Raw genomic sequence first — 19,938 nt, forward strand, 5'->3', positions numbered from 1 at the left:
CATTCAGGCACAACTTTCTCCGTATATTGTCATTCGGCACAACTTAATTTCCGACGAGAATATTGATTAGTGAGTAAATATGGCAAGTATTGCTATAGTTTCCGGAGGAACCGCCACAAATTCAATATTAGATATTTTTCAAAAGCTTTCCAGTATCTCAGTCGATGATAAAAAGGCTAAGGGAAAGGTATCTTACATTTTACCCATATCTGATAACGGGGGATCTACATCTGAAATTATTCGTGTGTTAGGCGGCTGCTCTGTCGGTGATATTCGATCTCGGATAACAAGACTTATCCCAGATGAAAGTTCGGGCATAAGAGATTTACTTTCTCATCGGCTTCCAAATGATTCAGCATTGGCTAAACAGGAATGGGAGCAGATTATAGAGGGATCACATACCTTGTGGGCTAACGTGGATCCGCCATGCAAGCAAATATTGCGTAGTTTCCTTATTCACGTTCACGTGGAGATCTTAAAGCGTTCAAGAAATCCCTCAAAGAACTTCCGCCTTGAATTGGCAAGTGTCGGAAATATGTTTTTGACAGGCGCTCGCTTGTTTTGTGGCTCATTGGACTCTTCAATTGAATTGATGCTTCGTCTATCAAAAGTTCCTCCAAATATTCAGGTTTTGCCGTGTATCAACACCAATTTCACCTATCATATCAGTGCCCTTCTTGCTGATGGAACAATTGTAACGGGACAGTCACAGATTTCACATCCTTCATTACCTTCGTGTTCATCTACAAATACCCTTACTGATCAAAATATGAGCTCATTTCAAAATATGTCATCGTTTACTGATGATTTTATCATCCATCCGAATCAAGTGGTAAAGGATGATCAAGTAGGCTCGGGCAATACTAAGTGTAGCTTATGTCATCAAATTGATTCTGCTTGTAATAAAGAGAAAGCAAACGATAATGATGATGATGATGAGAACGATGAGGAGCTGGAAGAACCTTCATACATTCATCCCGAACTACGGAAATCTCAGCTATATTTTAACAAAAATGACACGATTCCTCTTCCCTCCCCTATTAAGCGCATTTTTTATATCTCACCGTTTGGCGAAGAAATATATCCAGTAGCCCACAGCAGGGTACTAAAGTGCTTTAAAGAAGCAGATACTATTATTTATTCGATAGGCTCACTGATGACTTCAATTATACCAATTCTCATTCTTCAAGGGGTCGGTGATGCCATCTTACAGTCAAAGGCAAACAAAATAGCCAAAAACAAAGTTCTTTTGATGAATGGATCCTGGGATCGTGAAACTCACGGAATGTCTGCTTCTGATTTTATTAACGCAATATATGAAGCTCTAAAATATTCCATGCTTTATGGCCAAAACAAAAAGAAGAAAGATTACCACAAAATAGACATAGAATCCGTTAAACCATCTTCCTTCATTACACATGTTATTTTTTTAAGGGATAGATCCCGAATCCCTATTAACACAAAAGCTATAACTGATGCGGGCATAGAGTGCGTTCCTGTCGACAACGATGCAAAAAACGTCGATGAGTACGATCTTGACGACATGTATCGCAAGCTGCGTGTAATAGGCTGACTTCAATTATTATTATTATTATTTATTTTTTTTTTTTTTTGTTAGCTAACATCTCCCTTACGTTTCGTTTTCTTGCTGCCAATGAAATTTTCTGTCAAAACACTGGTCATTTATTTATTCGTTTAATTCGGCATATAAACTTGTTATATACAAAATCACTAAGATCACTTTTCAATTAATTGATTTTTTTCTTTACATTGCATCTTTATATATATATATACAGACGCAACAAAATGAGATATTCAACCTTATTTCTTACGCTGTTGACCGTGTACCCCCTAGGATCTTTATCTATAGAGCTGCAAGGTGTTAACAGAGAGTCTGAGTACAAGGAGCCAATTCCACAAGAGTTCGATGGTTCCTGGCAGCGGTGGCATATGAAAGTGGAGCATGACTTGGATGATGCGGATCCTGAGGCAGTTTTCAAGTTACATGATACTAGAAATGCAAACCGGCTTTGTGCGTATGATATTTTGAGAATGTATGGATTGGCAAGGGATGAAGTTGTTGGCGAAGGTAATGGTATGGGTTCACATGACAATACTGAGATCATTGGGCGTCAACTAAAAGAAAAAGTGGTTAATAAAGTCATGGATCTTATTGATACGAATAATGATGGTGAAATTTCACTAGATGAGTGGAAGAGATACAGTAGTGAAGGTGGAGAGTTTCCCGATTTTGGTCTCGGTTCGGGTCACGAGTACGATTTTGAGGATGAGTACGAAAAGCATCATTGGATAAAGTATCACTCTCAAAATGATCCAGATGTTAATGTGCAACATGCAGAAGATGTAGAGCACGAGTTACTTCATCATTTCCATGAAATTGAGCACGAACAAATTAAAAAGGGTGAAGTTGTAAATAGTCCAATCCTACTAGACCATGTGCCCGCAAAGTTCTTAGCTCGACAATAATTTATCAAGGTTTTATGTTGTTAATAACCTGTTTGGAAATTGTATACGTATTATTGCCCTATAGTGTTTTAAAGCATAAATTTAATTAACAAATAATTCTGGTCTTACTGATAAAATAAAGGACGATTAAAAATTTTAAAACTTAAATTTATTATGAACCTATAACGGTGAAAACAAAGATTACAAAGAAGTATGAAAAATTTGGAAATTCACTTCAATAACAAGTAGTAAGATGTCTCTAGCAGAAAATGAATTATAACTGCAACGGCAATTACAAGTCATCATCCTCATCCGAGACGTAGTCATCACCCATCAGCTTCTTCTTCTTCATTCTCTCCTTTCTCTTTCTTCTTCTCTCAGCGGAAGATAACTTCTTCTTCTTATGCTGGGTAGCGATCTTGTTACCCATAGCATCGAATTTAGGACCCTCATCAGTCTTCTTTTCAATTCTTGGTCCGGAACCCTGTCCCTGGACCCAGTCATTACCAGAAGGAGTCATAGTACCATTCTGAACAGTCCAAACTTCCTTGGTCAAACCCTTGGTGAACTCAGAAGAGTGAGTAATGATGATAATACCACCCTCAAAACTCTTCAAAGCCTTGGACAAAGCACCCAACGAGTCTCTGTCCAAATAGTTGGTTGGCTCATCCAAAACGATCAAGTGAGGTCTCAACCAAGTACAAGCAGCCAAAACTAACTTAACCTTCTGACCACCGGACAAAGATCTGATTCTTGTATGGGAAACCAATTCTGGGTCCAAACCGAGCAAAGCACAGTGCGCCTCGATCTCCTTTCTGGTCAAAGCTCTATACTGACCGTTGGCAAGAGCTTCCTTCATATCAACTTCAGCAACCATCTTGGAGTGACTCTCAACCAATTCACCTCTTGGAATCCATGCGTTGTCGACCGAAGACATTGGAGTCCATCTCTCACTCTTCATACCAACGTTCTCACCAAGCAAGAACGAACACTCGTACTCATACGTGTTCTTGAACTTTCTTCTAGAGTGGATACCGGCAATTCTCCTTGAAGTACCTTCAATGTGGAAAATCTTGTTCATACCCTGCTTGTCCTCTTCGTTAATCTTCCTGTTAGCACGGTCCATAGTCTCACGATCTTCACCTGTTTGGTATCTCCATTGAATGTACTCAGATGGAGTCATGTCCAAACGACTCTCGATATGAGAGAAAGCATGCTGCTTGATGTAAGCAATACGACAGTTTTCGTGAATGTAAACATCACCAGATGTTGGAAGAAGCTCACCTGTTAAAACATTAACCAAAGTGGTCTTACCAGCACCGTTAGGACCAATAATGGCAATTCTAGAAGACAACGAACACTGGAAAGTGACATGCTGCAGTTGAGGCTTAGAAGTACCTGGGTACTGGAAAGTCATGTCATGCACCTTGACAATAGCCTTTTGCTTGGTTTTAACACCTTCCAAGTAACCTGGCTTAGGGAAGCGGAATTCCAAGTCAGTAGCACTCAAATCCTGGTAAGATCTAGCGGATGGAACCTTCTTGACAAACTCAGACATGTTACCCTTGTACTTTCTAAGCTTCAATCCCTCGTAATGGATAATGTACTGAACAGTCTTGTCCAAAAATCCGGAATCGTGGGAAACGACAACAGTCGTAATACCACAGTGAAGCAAGTAGTTGATCAACCAGTCGACGTTAACGTGGTCCAAATGGTTAGTTGGCTCATCCAACAACAGAATATCAGCATCTTCCAAGACAGCTCTTGCAAGAGCCAACTTCATCTTCCAACCACCAGACAACTCGACAATAGGCATGTCCAACATCTCCTCAGAGAAGCCGAACTCTCTAAGCTTAGATCTGATCTGTTCTTTGTTGTATTTCACTCTCTCGTACTCAAAGATATAGTTGGTAGTACTTGTCTCATCATGAGTACCATCAATATCGTGCTCAACGTAGACAGTTCTGAGAACATCCTGGGATGGGAAACCCTCAACCTGACCATTAGCCATGGCCTTCAGTAGAGTAGACTTACCAGCACCGTTAGGACCACAAAGACCGTATCTTCTACCTCTTTTCAAACGAAGCTGAGACTTGTTCAAAAGAATCTTAGCACCATAAGCCAAAGAGAACTCACAGTTACAGAGATCTTCACCGTCGTCCTCCTCTTCCTCAAAGACAGGAGGTTTTGGAATGTTTTCAACGGAAGTACTACGGAAAGTTTCGATAGTCTCGTGAGCAGTCTTCTCGTGAAGGAAGATAGTCAAGAATGGACTCAAAAGGCCATTCCATGTATCAAAGTTTGTCTTTCTCTCGTCGATCAAGTCACCTGCAATGGCAGCAACGTAATCTTCGACAATGGCAAACCTTGCAGGCTGTTTTCCGACAATCTTCTTTAAAATCTTCAAGTTCACGCTAATATCACCTGCATTAGAAACCTTTGGAATCGAATCATCCGATGGAATAGCACCGACACGTCTCAAAGTGTTAATAGCACGGTTGGTAATGGATCTGGCCTCTGGATCAGCGATGGTATCCATATTAGCTTTCAATGCTGGGAACAATTTTGGCAAGAATGGGGCAATAATCTGTGGATCTTCAACCAACTTACACATGTTGTCAATAATAACAGCAGACTTTCTCTTGATAGATGTCTCTCTTTCAGCCAAACCTCTCGAAAGCAATGGAACCATGATAGACAAAGCAGCAGTAGTAACATCAGAAACGAAAGTAGTTGCACCCAAAGCGTGAACAGTCTCTGGAACATCATCAGGGTTTCTGATAGAATCAATCAACTTAGGAATGAAAGGCTCAATATCCTTGTTGTCGATGGTAGCAGTACACTTAGAAATAGTTTCGGTGGCAGCCTTCTCAACCTCAGGCTTAGTGTCCCACATAGCCTCGGAAAGAACTGGAATCAACTCAGGCATTCTAAGGGCAAGTTGATTCTTAGCAGTGTCGACGAAGACGGAAATGGCCTTAAGGTCGGCAATCTTCTCCTGCCATCTACCCGTAGATGACAGAGACTCGGTGATCTTTGGCAAGATAAATTTGAGTGAGAAGGGAGTAATGGCGTTAGCAATAGCCAAAAGAGCCTTCTCGGCCCGTTCTCTCAAAAGTTCATTCTTGTCACCGCACTTTTTGCAAACACTGGAAACAACATTGGCAACGTATGGCTCAACGGAAGGGGAAAGATCCTTCTCATTAGCAATATGAGCAACTGCGCTAAGAGCATTCGCTGAAGTCTTCTTGTTGTCGATAGCCTTCTGTAACTTTTGGAAGAATTCAAAAGGAACATCGTGCTCAACAATAGGTCCATTCAAAAATGAAGAAACGTTGGCAGCAACATCGTGCAATTCATCTGGAGAAGCCAAGGAAAGCTTCTCAAACAATTCATCCAAAACTTGCTCTGATTGATTGGAATCAGCCATTTTGCTTGTTATGTCCGATACTTCAAGTCCAACCTAGAGGATTGTCTCTATATACAGAGTCCAAGGTAAGAAGATCGCAGTTAGGACCGTATAGTAAAATCGAGTAAAAGGGCTGAAACTGCTTTGTATAAAGGTTGTGAAAAAAATTTTTCTCTTTCTTTTTTTCTCTCTCCCTTTGCAGAAAAATTTTTCAGTTAGAGGAAAATTTTTTAGAAATCTTAAACTCCTATTGTCTCTGCTCCCATATCGCTGTAAACACCTAATTAAGCACGCCCTCTTGATTTAAAACGAAGATCCTCAAATATTATCTTGTATTTAGTGTACGACATGGACAATTCCAAGCCAGGAGCAGCTGTGAGGTCTTAAAAATGATACAGGATGTTTCAATTTGGCCGCTATTTTTTAAGGAATCGTCATGTTACTAAGTTGTATCCTGGGATCTTAGAAACAATTGTTATGGACAAATACTATTCGGCTGGTAATAAAATTTTCCTTCCTTTTTTCTTCGCGGTTATTCAGCATAATCTCTGACTTCCTACAAACTGGTTAATTGATTGTTCCACGACTTATTTTTTTTGTAAATTCCTGGATAACGACGTTGTAGGGCTGGCTGTGTTTGCACAGTCTGTCGTCCGGAGTTCAAAGTTCTGTACGTGTCACGTGATCAATATGTTTAGGATTCTTGCATGATGTTTATACTATTACGTTAAATTCTCTTTAGGATACATAAATTTTAAAGATCCATTCTTGTATCAAGTTGAACACATAATTTAAGGAAGCATTTAAGATTTTGTGGTATTTTTTACTAAGTTAAATGAGGTCAGTCATTGCAACTCTCACAGCTATGAATTTTTAATTGAATCCAATGTAAAAAGAAATAGCATATATCGACGACCCCTATCTTAGATATCAGTCTTCTCGCGACGCCTGCTCACACAAAAAAAAAAGTTTCTCACCTCAAGCAAAACTTTATCAATAAATTCTTCATATTTACCAATCTGTTCCAACTAATATAAATCGAATAAAAGCGGAAACTGCTTACTTCCCTGATATATTTTAAAGACTTTAAAATAAAGACCAACTATCACTCATTTTAATTTTGATTGCTTTAATTGTGTTCTTGTCGCTCTTAGTGTATAATTACAGACCAACCTATCATTGCATAATGACTCAGGAGCTAACTCCGTACCACAAATTAGTAAAGTCTTTATCAAAAGATGACATTTTTGAAAGATTTCCTGATGTGATACCTCTTGAAAGAACAACTGGAGAGAAACGATCGGATTCTGATTATGAGAAAACGACAGATGTTGTTGGTTCATCTTCTTTGTTTGCTGGTCATGATGAAGAACAAATTCGATTGATGGCAGAGAATTGTATTGTCCTAGACTATAACGATATTCCTATAGGTTCAGGAACGAAGAAATTATGTCATATTATGAAAAATATTGAAAAGGGCCTTCTACATAGGGCATTTTCCGTCTTTTTGTTTGATTCTCAGAATAGGCTTCTTCTCCAACAAAGGGCAGATGAGAAAATTACTTTCCCGCAAATGTGGACTAATACCTGCTGTTCGCATCCACTCTGTGTGCCATCCGAACTCGGCTTTTCAATGGATTCGATGAATGGAACTAACATTCATTCCTTGGACACTGCAATCAGGGGAGTTAAGTCGGCTGCAGTTAGAAAGCTTAAGCATGAACTCGGAATAGAACCTGAGTACGTTCCTGCCTCTAATTTCAAATTTTTAACAAGAATTCATTATATGTCCCCTAGTAATGGTGGTTGGGGAGAGCACGAAATAGATTATATATTGTTTGTCAAATCTGATGGAAAGGTTCAAGCAAATCCTAATGAAGTTAAGGCTTATAAGTACGTCAGTGCCGAGGAATTGAAAGAAATGTTCAAATGCAAGGATCTTAAGTTTACACCTTGGTTTAAACTTATTTGTGAATCTTATCTCTTTGATTGGTGGAAGCATATTAACAAATTAGATGATTGTACTTCAACAACTATTAATAGGATGCTATGATGTATCTGGTTGATTGGATGTTTCCTTTTAAGATGTTAACATATTTATTTCTTTTTTAAGTTTTATTTTGCTTCAATCTACTTTAGATTATTGCATTTATAAATGCTTTTTTCTGTCAACTTTTCTGTATCAAATATATCACAAAGGGATTAAATGAACAAAACAACTCGGGTTGTATAGAATTTGATACCATGACGTGTGTAATATCATACACTTTAGAGAGTCATCGAGATGATTTCTGCTTTGCGGATAGCTTTTTAGTGTACTTCCCTTCTAAATCACGCTATTAATTTTTTTTTGGGGGGAAGTATCTGTATTTTTCCAAATACTTAAGTTTATAATAATGATATATATATATGTAATAGATGCGTCGAGAGTCGCGTCTACATAAAGCTGCCCTGCCTTGTTTATGCCCAAGAAAACCTCGCTCATAAGGATCAAAGGTATTTGAACATGTGCATTCCCCTTTTTATCCTGTTCTTTTACCTTCTTACTTAGTTCTTTTTACTTTTATACTTTTTCTTTCTTTAGCCTTAAAAACACTCAATACTAGTTATAACAAAAACTTCATAAAGTAATCGGCGTCACACTTAAACCAATTAACCAAAACTATTACAATATATATAATATATATATTGTTGTGACTAAAAGTTGAATCGTACCACCATGCCCATTTGGCTTGGAAAATATTCGGCTTAATTGACCCCTGTGTCGAAATAACGTTTTAACTATTTAAATTTTACTTTACAATTGAATATAACACAAAAATATTCCCAATTAACACTGAATTTCATTTTTGCATATTTGGAAGATGAATAACTTAAATTTGCGGTTACTAAATGTAATAGCACTAATTTATTTTTTTGTCTAATGTGTGATATTGAGTACTTTATGAAGCTTTCACTAACTTATTGTGCGTTTTCGGAACTAAAGAAAGGAAGGGGATAAAAAGAAAAAGAGTTAAAGAAGAACGTCTAAAAGAGAAAGGTAAAAGATGAAAGGCATATGTATAAATACCTACATGTGTAAATACCTTTGGTCCTTATGAGTTTTAGGCATAAAGCAAGGCTGGGCATCTTAATAGACGCGACTATTGCCAGAAATTTTACAAGTATTGGGATAGGAGTCTGAGTGTAATAGTGGCGCTTTAATTCCTTTACCATAGATACTATCAACTAGTTAACTAGATATTTGAATTGCTGAAGAAGGAAAATAGGTGAAGTAAAAATTATAAGGAAGGAGAAATTTGATATATATAAATACTTATCATTGTGTTGAGTGATTCTCTTTTAAACAACTAGCAACAAATGCTTTTACGAAGAACAAATTTCTTCAATATCTTACTTCTAATCTCTTTCAGTGTTCCATTTTATCTTTTCAACTTTCCCCCTCCCCCTTCTCCTCTGTAAGCACTTAATTAATTAATAATACTTGTTGTAACGGATTAATACCACACTGAGGTTAATCAAAAATATCACTGTGCATGTAAAATGCAATAAAAATCAGTGTTATATGAGATATTGATTTTGAGAAGAATATAATTTTTCTATTTGAGCAATATTTCATGGCATATTGCCCAGATTAAATTCATGGATTGATCGAACGCAGCTGCACTGCCAATTATTTAGTTACTGAATGCATGTAATATAGCCAAATATATGTTGATATATATAAATATATATGTTCTAAAACTCAACGAACTTAAGATAATGTAACGGCCAGAGTACGTAGTAATTTTCGGGTTAAAAAGGTCTTTCAAACAAAATTCAAATCCTTTTTTTTACATTTATACATTTCTTATAAACAATCTAGTTATATGATTTATTACATTATTTGTACGTCTCTCAAATTGGTAGGGATCATTCTGAAAAATATATATTTTAGAAAGTACGAAAATGTGGGAAATTTGAGTCGTTGCTTGCAAGCAGCCATCAGTAAAAAAAAGTATTTTGCGCATAATTTTAATAGTTTTGAACGAAAGAAATACAGCATGATATGATAGCGGGTGGCTAGAGATAATTTTATTTTCGACGGTAGTACTTGGCTAATCTTTTCGCTATCTTTTAGGTGAACGATGGGCTTCAATTTTTTTTTTATTGTTCCGATTTCTTGGTAGACATTGATAAGAGTAAAAATTACTGCATTAGGAATGGCGAAATATTTATTTCTCGGGGCTTGCGGCTTTCTAAAAATCCGGCTGCGTCAATCAAAACCTCTGTCAATTTATTGTTTTTGACAGATATTATTATACGATAGCGCAGGTTAATGATAACAAAATATTTAATATCAAATACACACAACTTTTTGTATGTTTTCGTATATTTTATTACATGTGCGATAGCAAAATAAATTGCTTGCTTATCTTGTCGGAAGCTGATATTAGACAGATATTTAAACGAAATATTTAAATATAAATATTGCTCAAAATTAAAAGAGTATATCGGGTGGAGTTTTCGACTGGATAGTCAAATTGAAACACGGCTACATTTTACGTCATCAAACATACCGCCAAAGGCAACTTTTTTTAAAGATGAGCATGGATATGAAAGCAGACCCGGAGAAGGATCCAAAAAAGGGCCAATATGAAGTTAATATCACACCAGTTTCAGATGTGGCTTCTCAGGGAACAAGCATGGATGCGTCTCATGAAAAATTAGGTGCATGGACAAGATTCAAAGATTCATTTAAACCAGCCGTTGTTGAGGACATCGATCAAAATTTGGAAGGTGCCCAGAAGAGCAATGTGCGGTCTGCAAAGGCTCCTTTGAGACGAAAACTCAAAAACCGTCACTTACAGATGATTGCAATTGGAGGCTCAATTGGTACTGGCTTATTTGTTGGCTCCGGAAGTGCTTTACACAAGGGTGGCCCTGCCGCTTTGTTAATAGACTGGATCCTTACCGGTGTCTCTATGTACTGCACCATACAGGCTCTCGGGGAACTAGCAGTCGCGTTTCCTATAAGTGGTGCATTTGTTCATTATAATACACGTTTTATATCACCAATGTGGGGATTTTGTATAGCATGGAATTATGCGTTTGGATGGTGCATTACTCTTCCGTTGGAATTGGTGGCTGCTTCATTAACCATAGATTTTTGGAATACGACCGTAAATTCTGCCGCATGGGTGGCAATTTTTTACGTGGCGATATCAGTCATCAACATGTTTGGTGTCAGGGGTTATGGTGAAGCCGAATTTGTTTTCTCATTTTGCAAGGTTATTACTATTATAGGATTTATCATCTTAGGTATTATATTGGATTGCGGTGGTGGACCAGTGAAAGGTTATATCGGGGGTAAATATTGGAGTAATCCAGGTGCATTTGCAAATGGGTTCAAGGGTGTTTGTTCGGTGTTTGTCACAGCTGCATTTTCGTTCGGTGGTACTGAGCTATGCGGTTTGGCTGCTGCTGAAACAGCAAACCCAAGAAAATCACTTCCCGCTGCCACAAAACAGGTCTTCTGGAGAATTACACTCTTTTATGTCATTTCATTGACACTTGTCGGCCTTCTTGTTCCTTATAACGATTCCCAATTGCTAAATAAGTCCTCCTCGGCTGATGCAAAAGCATCACCATTTGTGATTGCGCTTAAGAATCATGGTATTAAGGGATTGCCATCAGTTATGAATGCTGTCATTATGATTGCTGTTCTTTCAGTTGGTAATTCTGGTGTATTTGGTTGCTCAAGATGTTTAGCTTCTCTTGCTGAAATGGGAATGGCTCCAAAATGTTTTGGCTATATTGATAGAATGGGAAGGCCATTAGTTGGAATTGGTATAGCATTATTCTTTGGATTGCTCTGCTTCTTAGCTGCATGCCCTAACGAATCTATGGTGTTCACATGGTTAATGTCTCTTGCCGGTTTATCATCGGTCTTTACTTGGGGCTCAATTTGTGTTTGTCATTTAAGATTCAGAGCTGCTTTGAAAGCTCAAGGCAGAGATACGAGTGAGTTGGAGTATACCTCTCAGAGTGGAATTGTGGGATCCTGGTTTGGTCTCGCTTTGAATATCATCATTTTAGTTGCTCAAATATACGTTGCACTATTTCCTATCGGTGGAAATCCAAGTGCGGAAGAATTCTTCGAAGACTGTATGACAATACCGGTTTTAATCATATTTATAATATTCTATTTGATATGGAAAAGGGATATACATATTTTGGTCCCTGTGGACTCAATTGACCTTGATACAGGTAGAAGAGTTGTGGATATTGATTTGGTTAAGCAGGAAGTTGCCGAGGAAAAGGCATACATCAAAAGTAAGCCGATTTATTACCGGATATACAAATTCTGGTGTTGATACAATAATTGGGGATCAGTATAAGTTTTTTTCTTAAATTCATTGGCAATAAATATGTGTCTGTTATGTTAATATGGTAGTTAAGTATTCAGTCAGTACTTTATTTAGTAATAACGTAATTCAAGGAAATCAAGTTGAACAGATGTTGTCTTATGTACATATGCTAATACAAATTCGTACAGTTTTTCTTTTAAATTAATTACACATACTTGGTTTCTTTACCTGTATTATTCCCTAGATATTTTCATATTGAATTAACTTTAACTGTTAAACCACAATTTAAAGCAATATTATAAAGTAATTAGGCGTCTCTAATATACGAAAAGAAGAATACGTGTAATATATGCGTCGACAGTCGCGTCTACATAAGCTGCTCTGCCTTGTTTATGTAGAAGAAAATCTCTCTCATAAGGATTAAATGTATCTATTTAAGCATCTGTATTTCCCTTTTCATCCCATTCATTTTACCTTTTTACTTAGTTCTTTTTACTTTTATACTTTTCCTTTCCTTAGCCTTAAAAACACTCAATACTAGTTATAAAAAAAATTTCATAAATCAATCGACGTCACACTTAAACCAATTTACTAAAATATTACAATACGTATAAAAGAAAAATAAAAAGAAAGCAATCAGAAGTTAAGAGAATAATTGCCTACCCGCAACTTTCTATAATAATGGACAAGAAGGTGGAGCTGACGTATTTTTTGAATCAATTATCGTTAAATCTGTTAAAAAGTTATTAAAAGTGCAATCATGGGAGATTTGGTGTGTCAAATATAAACAACACTGAGGTGCAATAACATAGAATGTGATTGCATCCTATTTTTAAAAGGTATCAATATATTCCGAAAAAGTATATAAGCAGAAGGGATACTGGATATAAAATTGGGACATTGAACAATCATATATACGTTGTTGGTATATGCACCAATTAACTTAGATCCCAACAAATAAATCAAAAGAATTGGGACATAGATACCAGCCATAGAGAATGGTGATATCAAAATAACGTCGCAGAAGGGAGACAAATAGTCTGTTGAATGAAATATAAGAATTTTCGCAGAGGTTTAAGAGATTTCCGTGGGCTGATTTTGCGAAGTATTGGATGGTAGGTTTCAAAAATAGTTCAACGTCCCACTCTTTATTCCTTGAAACAAATAATTGTTGAGATATTAGCTTACGTAATGGCGACACGGTGCATTTTAAGCAAGTAAATGGCATGAAACGTCTTATGTAGGTAAAAGAGAAATAACAGCAATTGAAAAGAAAACAAGTAGCAGAAAAATGTAAATATGGAAACTATAGAAGAAAGAAACAAACTATTTGATTATGAAATTAACTCATTAATCCTTGAGGTTAGGTCGATTATCGAAGGACAAAAGTATCGATGGATACTATGCTCTACGGACAATACACATCAATATCTATTTTGGTTACGTAATCACACGATAAATTTGAATCATAAAATTTATAGGCCGCATGAATATCAGGATGACGACGCGTCGTCTATCATGAATCCAATTTTTTTTTTTTTACTGAGACACCGAAGACGAAAATTATCCGGTAACGAGCTGAGATACGATAGTGAAGTGTAAGAAGGTGCACTGAATTCTTGTGTTTGGAAAAGGTTTCAAGACATTTATTTCACTTTGCCTGTATTATAGAGGTGCCCTTTTTATACAACAGGCTATTATTAAATGACAGTGAGCACGTTTAATTTTCATCTTCTGCGTATTTGCATAGCTCAACTATTAAAAGCACATGGCTTTGACAAAACAAACAACAGGGCGCTTGACGTGGTGACCGACCTTTTTATTCGTTACCTTAGACTTCTCACTCTTACAGTAATAAAATACACTGATTTACGAAATGATGAAGAGTCGGTAATACAAGATTTTGGGAATGCATTTCGTGAGCTTCGAATTATATCTCCGGCCAATATTATAGATCCGTATGATATTGGAGGATTAACATCGAGAGGTATAACAAATTTTGAGAACTGGTTTATGAGTGAAATGCAGAATAGAATAAGGGATACAGCTAGACCAAACATAGATCTCATCAATGAAATCATAAAAACGAAAAAGATGAAAGATGTTAATACAAAAATGAGCACATTAACAGCTGCTTTGGACCAGCAGACTCAACAGGCTCAACGCCAGAATCCGACACTTCCTTATCAATATCAGAGTATGGGTAGAATTGGACAGACCGGTAACAAGATCATTTCGGAAAACCAAAGAAAGTTCAACAAAGATGGTAGGACTGATTATAATGGATCTGACGATTTAACAGTCGATGATGACTGGATCAAATTTGTTATTCGTCAACAATTGAATCAACATCCTGATGTCAAATTTAAGGGTACAATATTAATAAATAATCTGCCACAGGATAAGAAGATGCTGCGCAAGCGCAAAATTCATCCCAATGTAACTGTTTCCGGTCCAGCTCCTAAAAGATTGGAATCGGTCCTACCATACAAGCAGAGAGCTGACAATGACAGGCTTTTACAGGAGATTGAGAATGATGATGATGAACAAATTTCTAAATACAAACAAAAGAGAAATGATTATTTTCCTCAGGTACAGTTGGCTAGCGATGAGAATGATACAGATCACACAGAAAATCATAGTTTGAACATATTTCAAAGTGCAAATTAATTCTCAGTAAAATGTTTAATATGTATTCTAATGAAAGTAAAAAGCATGAGTATTTAAAAATCAGGAAGCATTGTATATTACCTGTTTACAACTGGGGTACCTGAATGCATGCGTAAAGCAAATCAATTAAATGCTTAGTTAGTTTATCAGAGCTTCTTTCTAGCCTTAAATTTAGGCTTCCGCTTATTAACTCTTCCAGTCTTTACTTTATTATGAATCGCCCTTTTCGGTGCTGCATTATCATTCGCAATATCATCGTCCCAATTTATACCATCTTCTTTTCTCTGCCTTTTTTTATATTTGAGCTTATTACCCCGAGTTCTGATAGGTGCTTGCTTAATTGCTTCAACGTACGCATCAATAGAATTTTTAGAGCTTAAACCCGCATCATCATTCACATTGAAGACAAGCTTTCCATTTGGAGTCTGAATATTGTGTGATTTTTTGCTAAAGCTTTTAGGTTTCGTTGATGAAATGTGTGACAATGCTTGTTTGTCCAAAAGATCTAATGGCATTTCTTTAGATTCGGATATAAACTGTTCTGTGTTGCCATTCCTGGATGACGTATCCTCTGTCTCGACATTATTGTCATCAAACTCATCATCAGTGTCGCCGTACAAGGCTTCATCATATCCAGACATGAAGTTTTGTCTCTGATTTGCACCGGACTCAATCTCATTCTCATTATTTTCATTTGAGGAATCTGCCTTCTTTCTTTTGGCCCTCGCATTTGTCTTCCTGATATTGGTGATTAACTTCTTATCTTCTTCAGGAATACATTCAGTAATATAGTCAATTCCATACTTGCGAACAAGTCTTTCAATAAGATGCTTAATCTTGGATCTAAAATGTCCTTTCTGCTCGTGGTTTACATTCATAACATTTGTTAAAAGACCCTTCAATGTTGGCTTAACATAGTCACTTGGTAAGGTAAGTGTTGCAACTTTAACAAATCCTAATGTAGATTTAATTATTTCCCTGTTTTTCGATGTCAAGAACAATTCAACCGTTGACGTCAATTCCATCAAAAGTTCAATTGGAAGGTCAGAATAAAATTCATAAAGTATTCTTGATAAGGCGGTAACAGTAGCACTGATCATGTGTGGTGTTCCACCGGCTAAACCCGCCGAGCACATCACAAAAAATTCTTTTAAAGATGCTTCTGAATCAAGTATCTCGGGATCTAAAGTGGAATTCTTAATTATCGAGCCCTCATGATCCTTCATTTTTTGACCCATTAGAACAAGAATATCATAAGAAGATTCCCTTGCTTTTTCATTGGCATTTTTTGTTCCAAGAATAACTTCGGAAATCACTGCAGGAATAAAATAGAGACAAGATGAAGGTAGGATAGTTAGAACAGCACCTATACAATTCAACCTAGCACTTTTAACAGGTGTTAAAGTATGTTCGGAAGCATTTTTCAAAACAAGAAGAATATCTGGTAGAACCTCCAATGCAGATTTTTGTCCAGATGGTAAAGTGAGCAACCTTTCCAACATTCTATAGGCCCTTTTCTGCACCGGTATATTTTTAACATTAACAGTTTGGTTAAATATGGCCAATATAGCATTCTGACTAGAAGTAGGAATGAACTTTACCATCTCAATGAGAATATCCATCATGGTAACTGAGACAGATGGAATACTTCCAGCTTCATCATCTTTGCTGTTGTTCGACTCCGCCGGTTTTTCTTCATCTAAAGAACGTTTAAGTAAAGTACAAACATTATTGAATGCAGAAACAATATCATCCGAGCTCGATATTTGAAGATAAACATCAATGGTCTCCAATACGTAACCTCTTTGTTCAGATGGTGTTTCAGAAAATACATTAAACAAAACAGAAAGAATATTGGACGACTTGGTCTTGGTGAGATATTCCACTGCCTTTTTAGCCTCCTTTATAGGGAATATCTGGTTAAGGAGAGGATTTGCCACTGTTTCATTGATATAGGTTAAGTTACTTTCAACCAAAATTCTCAACGCGTGGCAAATTATGGGTCTCAATGTAGTTTTCTTATAAAGAAGCTGTGATAAGTTTGCTGCAAACTCATCAGAAAAGCTTTCAGTTGTATCTTGTGGTAGGTCACAAAATGCTGGAAGTATTGACCATAACTGATTAATGATTGTAGCAAATATTTTTGAGTTCATCGATGTATGCTTGCCATTTTTAATAAGTCCATCAAAATAATCAACATATGGAAGGACTTCATTAATATAGAATCCTAAATGCGAACACTTAACATTATCCCTTAAAATTGGAAGAAGCCAAGCTCTTCCAACGGCACTCGAATTATCAAGATTCAAAGGCAAACATCTTAAAACAGCTTCCGGGCCAATAGAAGAAATTGCCGCTGCAATAACTCGCTCGGAAACGTCATTTAAATCAAAACCTTCTTTCTCATCTGATCGCCATCCACCAATAAGTTTTAACTGATCGTCGAATGAATTAGTTGCTCGAAACTTTAAAGAAGTAAAAAGAGCTTCCATAATTTCAGCAACTTCTTTTGCACAGTGCCGAAACTTCACCGATAAAAAGTCATTAGTAATTTGTGAGAGATTGTCTATAACTCTTTCAACGCCCTCATAAGTTTCCCGATCATTTGCGGGTGGAGCAAGAAGAATAGCAGGATCGATGCCATCAGAACAAATTGCCACAAGACATTGGGCAGCACTGACGTAAACATCCTTAGATTGACTTTCTAAATATGAACCAATAATTTTAAAAAGATGAGGAAACCTCATAAAACAATTGGTAGAGCTGACATCATGTGAGTAAGTAGTAACACCTTTAGCAATGACAGCAAGCCATACTGGCGCTAAATGAGTATCGTTATATGACGGTTTCAAACCCAACAAAACATCTAGGACCTCATTAAATCTTGCCTCATCAATTTCACCATTTATGGACGTGAATAGAGAGTCAAATACTTCAAAGGCTGAGGACACCATAAACTCATCAGCAGATCTACACAATTGAAGAAGAATATCACATAGCCGCTTCACTTGGTTTGATGGCCAAGCATTCGCGGTTGCAATGCTTGAAATGAGCTGCAAACTATGAACCACATCAGCATTTTTCTCTTTGGAAAAACCTTGTGTACTATCTTTATCATGCATAACAGCAGTTAAATTTTCCAGAGCAAATTCGGCAGCAGAACGAGAGGCAGGATGATCTTTTCCGGATCCAGTTGGAACGTCCATAAGAATGCTATGAACGGCCTCCTGGGCTGCTTTCCTAACCTTTGGTCTATGATCTGATGCCAGTTCGAGCAATCCCTTAAAGCCTCTATTTGGGGAGATTTTATAATTATGAACATTGTTCCATGCACCCCGATCCTGAGCAGCTAAAAGACTCTCCAAAAAGTGTATGCCGGATCTGACTAGTGGAGCCTTTGCCCTGTCATCAGTTAGTACTGGAGCGACTTTAGCTAATAATTCTGCAAAATGTGGTCTCAAAAGAACCTTAGGGGTAAATGGTGACACCATGCTTAAAAAGTAAAGAGCACCAGTAGCTAGTTCATAATCTTTCACCTCATCGTTTTCACAACATTGATCCAATAAACTTATAAAGGAAATAAAGTATGCAGTAGGAGTTGCTTCTTGATGTTGCTGATCCAAGTTTTCCTCGATGGTCTGCAATATTAATGCCAATTGCTGTTGATTCGGAAGTTTGGAATTAATTTGCGACCTTATCTTGTCTAGTTTTTTCTGAAGCTCCAAGCCTTCATCATCTTCTGGAGAAACTGAGCTCATTCTTACTAAAAGATGTGCAAATAGTCTCGCCTATCAAGTGTTGCAAGTGATTCATAAAAAGCCAAATATAAGTAAGTACTGCTTGAATCTTGGATAAACGTGAAAATTTTTCCCAAAAAAACTTTTTGGCTCCCTTTTCCTATAAAGGGAAAAGTCGCTCTGAAGATGAATGAATTCAATGAATTACAGAAGAAAGGTGGAAAAGTTCGTAAGTGGGAGGACTAACTATGCTATAATTCCGATGAAGAAAAAAAGCCTAAAGAACCCTTTATTTGGTTTGATTAATTAATACATGAGGTTTAATACTGAACAATAGATATATATATATATATGGGATAAGAAGGATCGCTAGGCGGACAAATGCTTCACTCATAATCATTTATAATTGTTTCCAGGCATTCTTTGTCAGTTCTTTGTATTTTATTCCATGTATTTTATTCCATATTGGATAACAAAAGTGAACTTGATATCTCGACCTAAGCCAAGCGAACATACAGAGTACATTCAAAAGCATGGAAAATAATATATATATATTTTTTGGGGGCATTCGGTGGAGAACTCATGGGTTGAATATATAAAACAACTAGATTAGAAGCTTCATTTTCAAAGAAACTTTTTTTAGAAATTAAATTAATAAGCTGTATTCTATTTACTCCTATAAATGGTGATTAAACACTTTAAGGTCCGAATAGTTTTCATTGATATAGAAGGCAGACACAGGATACATTTATTAGTACGACTTTCGACGCGTCGCAAGTATGTATTGTATGAATTTATTGAGGTTTTTCTCGTAAAGTGGTAGAAACAAAATTTGAATACGTAGGTGATCACCTACCTACATCTTGTATGTGCTAGAATTATATTATTCTTGAACACTAATATATCGGAACTCAGAAAAGAAAATGAAGGGTCTAGTTCGCATTAGACTTGCTCGAATGGGTAGAGTCCACCAGCCGATTTATAACATTGTTGTCACAAATAAACGTACGAAGAGAGATGGGAAGCCAATAGAAATTATTGGAACGTATAATCCTGTGCCAACACCACTTACTGCAAAACAGAAGGTGCAAGGATATGTTCCTACGAAAGATGTTGCACTTGACTTTACCCGGGCTAAATATTGGTTAGGTGTGGGAGCGCAGCCTACTGAAACAATAGCTAAGCTTTTTAAGAAGGCAGGTATCCTTTATCCTGAATGGCCACTACCAAGCAAAGTTGCCAGGATTAGAAAGACTCAGATCATGTCGATTGAGGGGAGGAAATTCACCTAATTTTTAGTTCGATT

General features: G+C 36.9%; 8 protein-coding genes across 8 annotated transcripts; 6 read left to right on the plus strand and 2 right to left on the minus strand.

Annotated features, from left to right (window-relative positions):
* Positions 1–79: 79 nt before the first annotated feature.
* BRETT_003131 (uncharacterized protein) lies at positions 80–1,573 on the plus strand (the record flags this gene model as incomplete). Its single annotated transcript, XM_041281644.1, has 1 exon — positions 80–1,573. One exon carries the CDS (start codon positions 80–82, stop codon positions 1,571–1,573), a length of 1,494 nt encoding a protein of 497 aa, XP_041139435.1.
* Positions 1,574–1,806: 233 nt separating this feature from the next.
* On the plus strand, positions 1,807–2,487 carry BRETT_003132 (uncharacterized protein; the record flags this gene model as incomplete). Its single annotated transcript, XM_041281645.1, has 1 exon — positions 1,807–2,487. One exon carries the CDS (start codon positions 1,807–1,809, stop codon positions 2,485–2,487), a length of 681 nt encoding a protein of 226 aa, XP_041139436.1.
* A 271-nt stretch (positions 2,488–2,758) lies between these two features.
* On the minus strand, positions 2,759–5,896 carry HEF3 (Translation elongation factor EF-3; the record flags this gene model as incomplete). Its single annotated transcript, XM_041281646.1, has 1 exon — positions 2,759–5,896. The coding sequence occupies one exon, from the start codon at positions 5,894–5,896 to the stop codon at positions 2,759–2,761; it is 3,138 nt and encodes a 1,045-aa protein (XP_041139437.1).
* Positions 5,897–7,061: 1,165 nt separating this feature from the next.
* On the plus strand, positions 7,062–7,928 carry BRETT_003134 (uncharacterized protein; the record flags this gene model as incomplete). Its single annotated transcript, XM_041281647.1, has 1 exon — positions 7,062–7,928. The coding sequence occupies one exon, from the start codon at positions 7,062–7,064 to the stop codon at positions 7,926–7,928; it is 867 nt and encodes a 288-aa protein (XP_041139438.1).
* A 2,530-nt stretch (positions 7,929–10,458) lies between these two features.
* GAP2_2 (amino acid permease) lies at positions 10,459–12,231 on the plus strand (the record flags this gene model as incomplete). The annotated part of the gene is made up of 1 exon (XM_041281648.1): positions 10,459–12,231. One exon carries the CDS (start codon positions 10,459–10,461, stop codon positions 12,229–12,231), a length of 1,773 nt encoding a protein of 590 aa, XP_041139439.1.
* A 1,698-nt stretch (positions 12,232–13,929) lies between these two features.
* BRETT_003136 (uncharacterized protein) lies at positions 13,930–14,895 on the plus strand (the record flags this gene model as incomplete). Its single annotated transcript, XM_041281649.1, has 1 exon — positions 13,930–14,895. The coding sequence occupies one exon, from the start codon at positions 13,930–13,932 to the stop codon at positions 14,893–14,895; it is 966 nt and encodes a 321-aa protein (XP_041139440.1).
* Positions 14,896–15,041: 146 nt separating this feature from the next.
* Positions 15,042–18,653, minus strand: BRETT_003137 (uncharacterized protein; the record flags this gene model as incomplete). Its single annotated transcript, XM_041281650.1, has 1 exon — positions 15,042–18,653. The coding sequence occupies one exon, from the start codon at positions 18,651–18,653 to the stop codon at positions 15,042–15,044; it is 3,612 nt and encodes a 1,203-aa protein (XP_041139441.1).
* Positions 18,654–19,555: 902 nt separating this feature from the next.
* MRPS16 (37S ribosomal protein S16, mitochondrial) lies at positions 19,556–19,924 on the plus strand (the record flags this gene model as incomplete). The annotated part of the gene is made up of 1 exon (XM_041281651.1): positions 19,556–19,924. One exon carries the CDS (start codon positions 19,556–19,558, stop codon positions 19,922–19,924), a length of 369 nt encoding a protein of 122 aa, XP_041139442.1.
* Between the last annotated feature and the right edge of the window lie 14 nt (positions 19,925–19,938).

The sequence above is a fragment of the Brettanomyces bruxellensis genome, chromosome 9 (assembly GCF_011074885.1).
Source record: "Brettanomyces bruxellensis chromosome 9, complete sequence".
NCBI classification, from domain to species: Eukaryota; Fungi; Ascomycota; class Pichiomycetes; order Pichiales; family Pichiaceae; genus Brettanomyces; species Brettanomyces bruxellensis.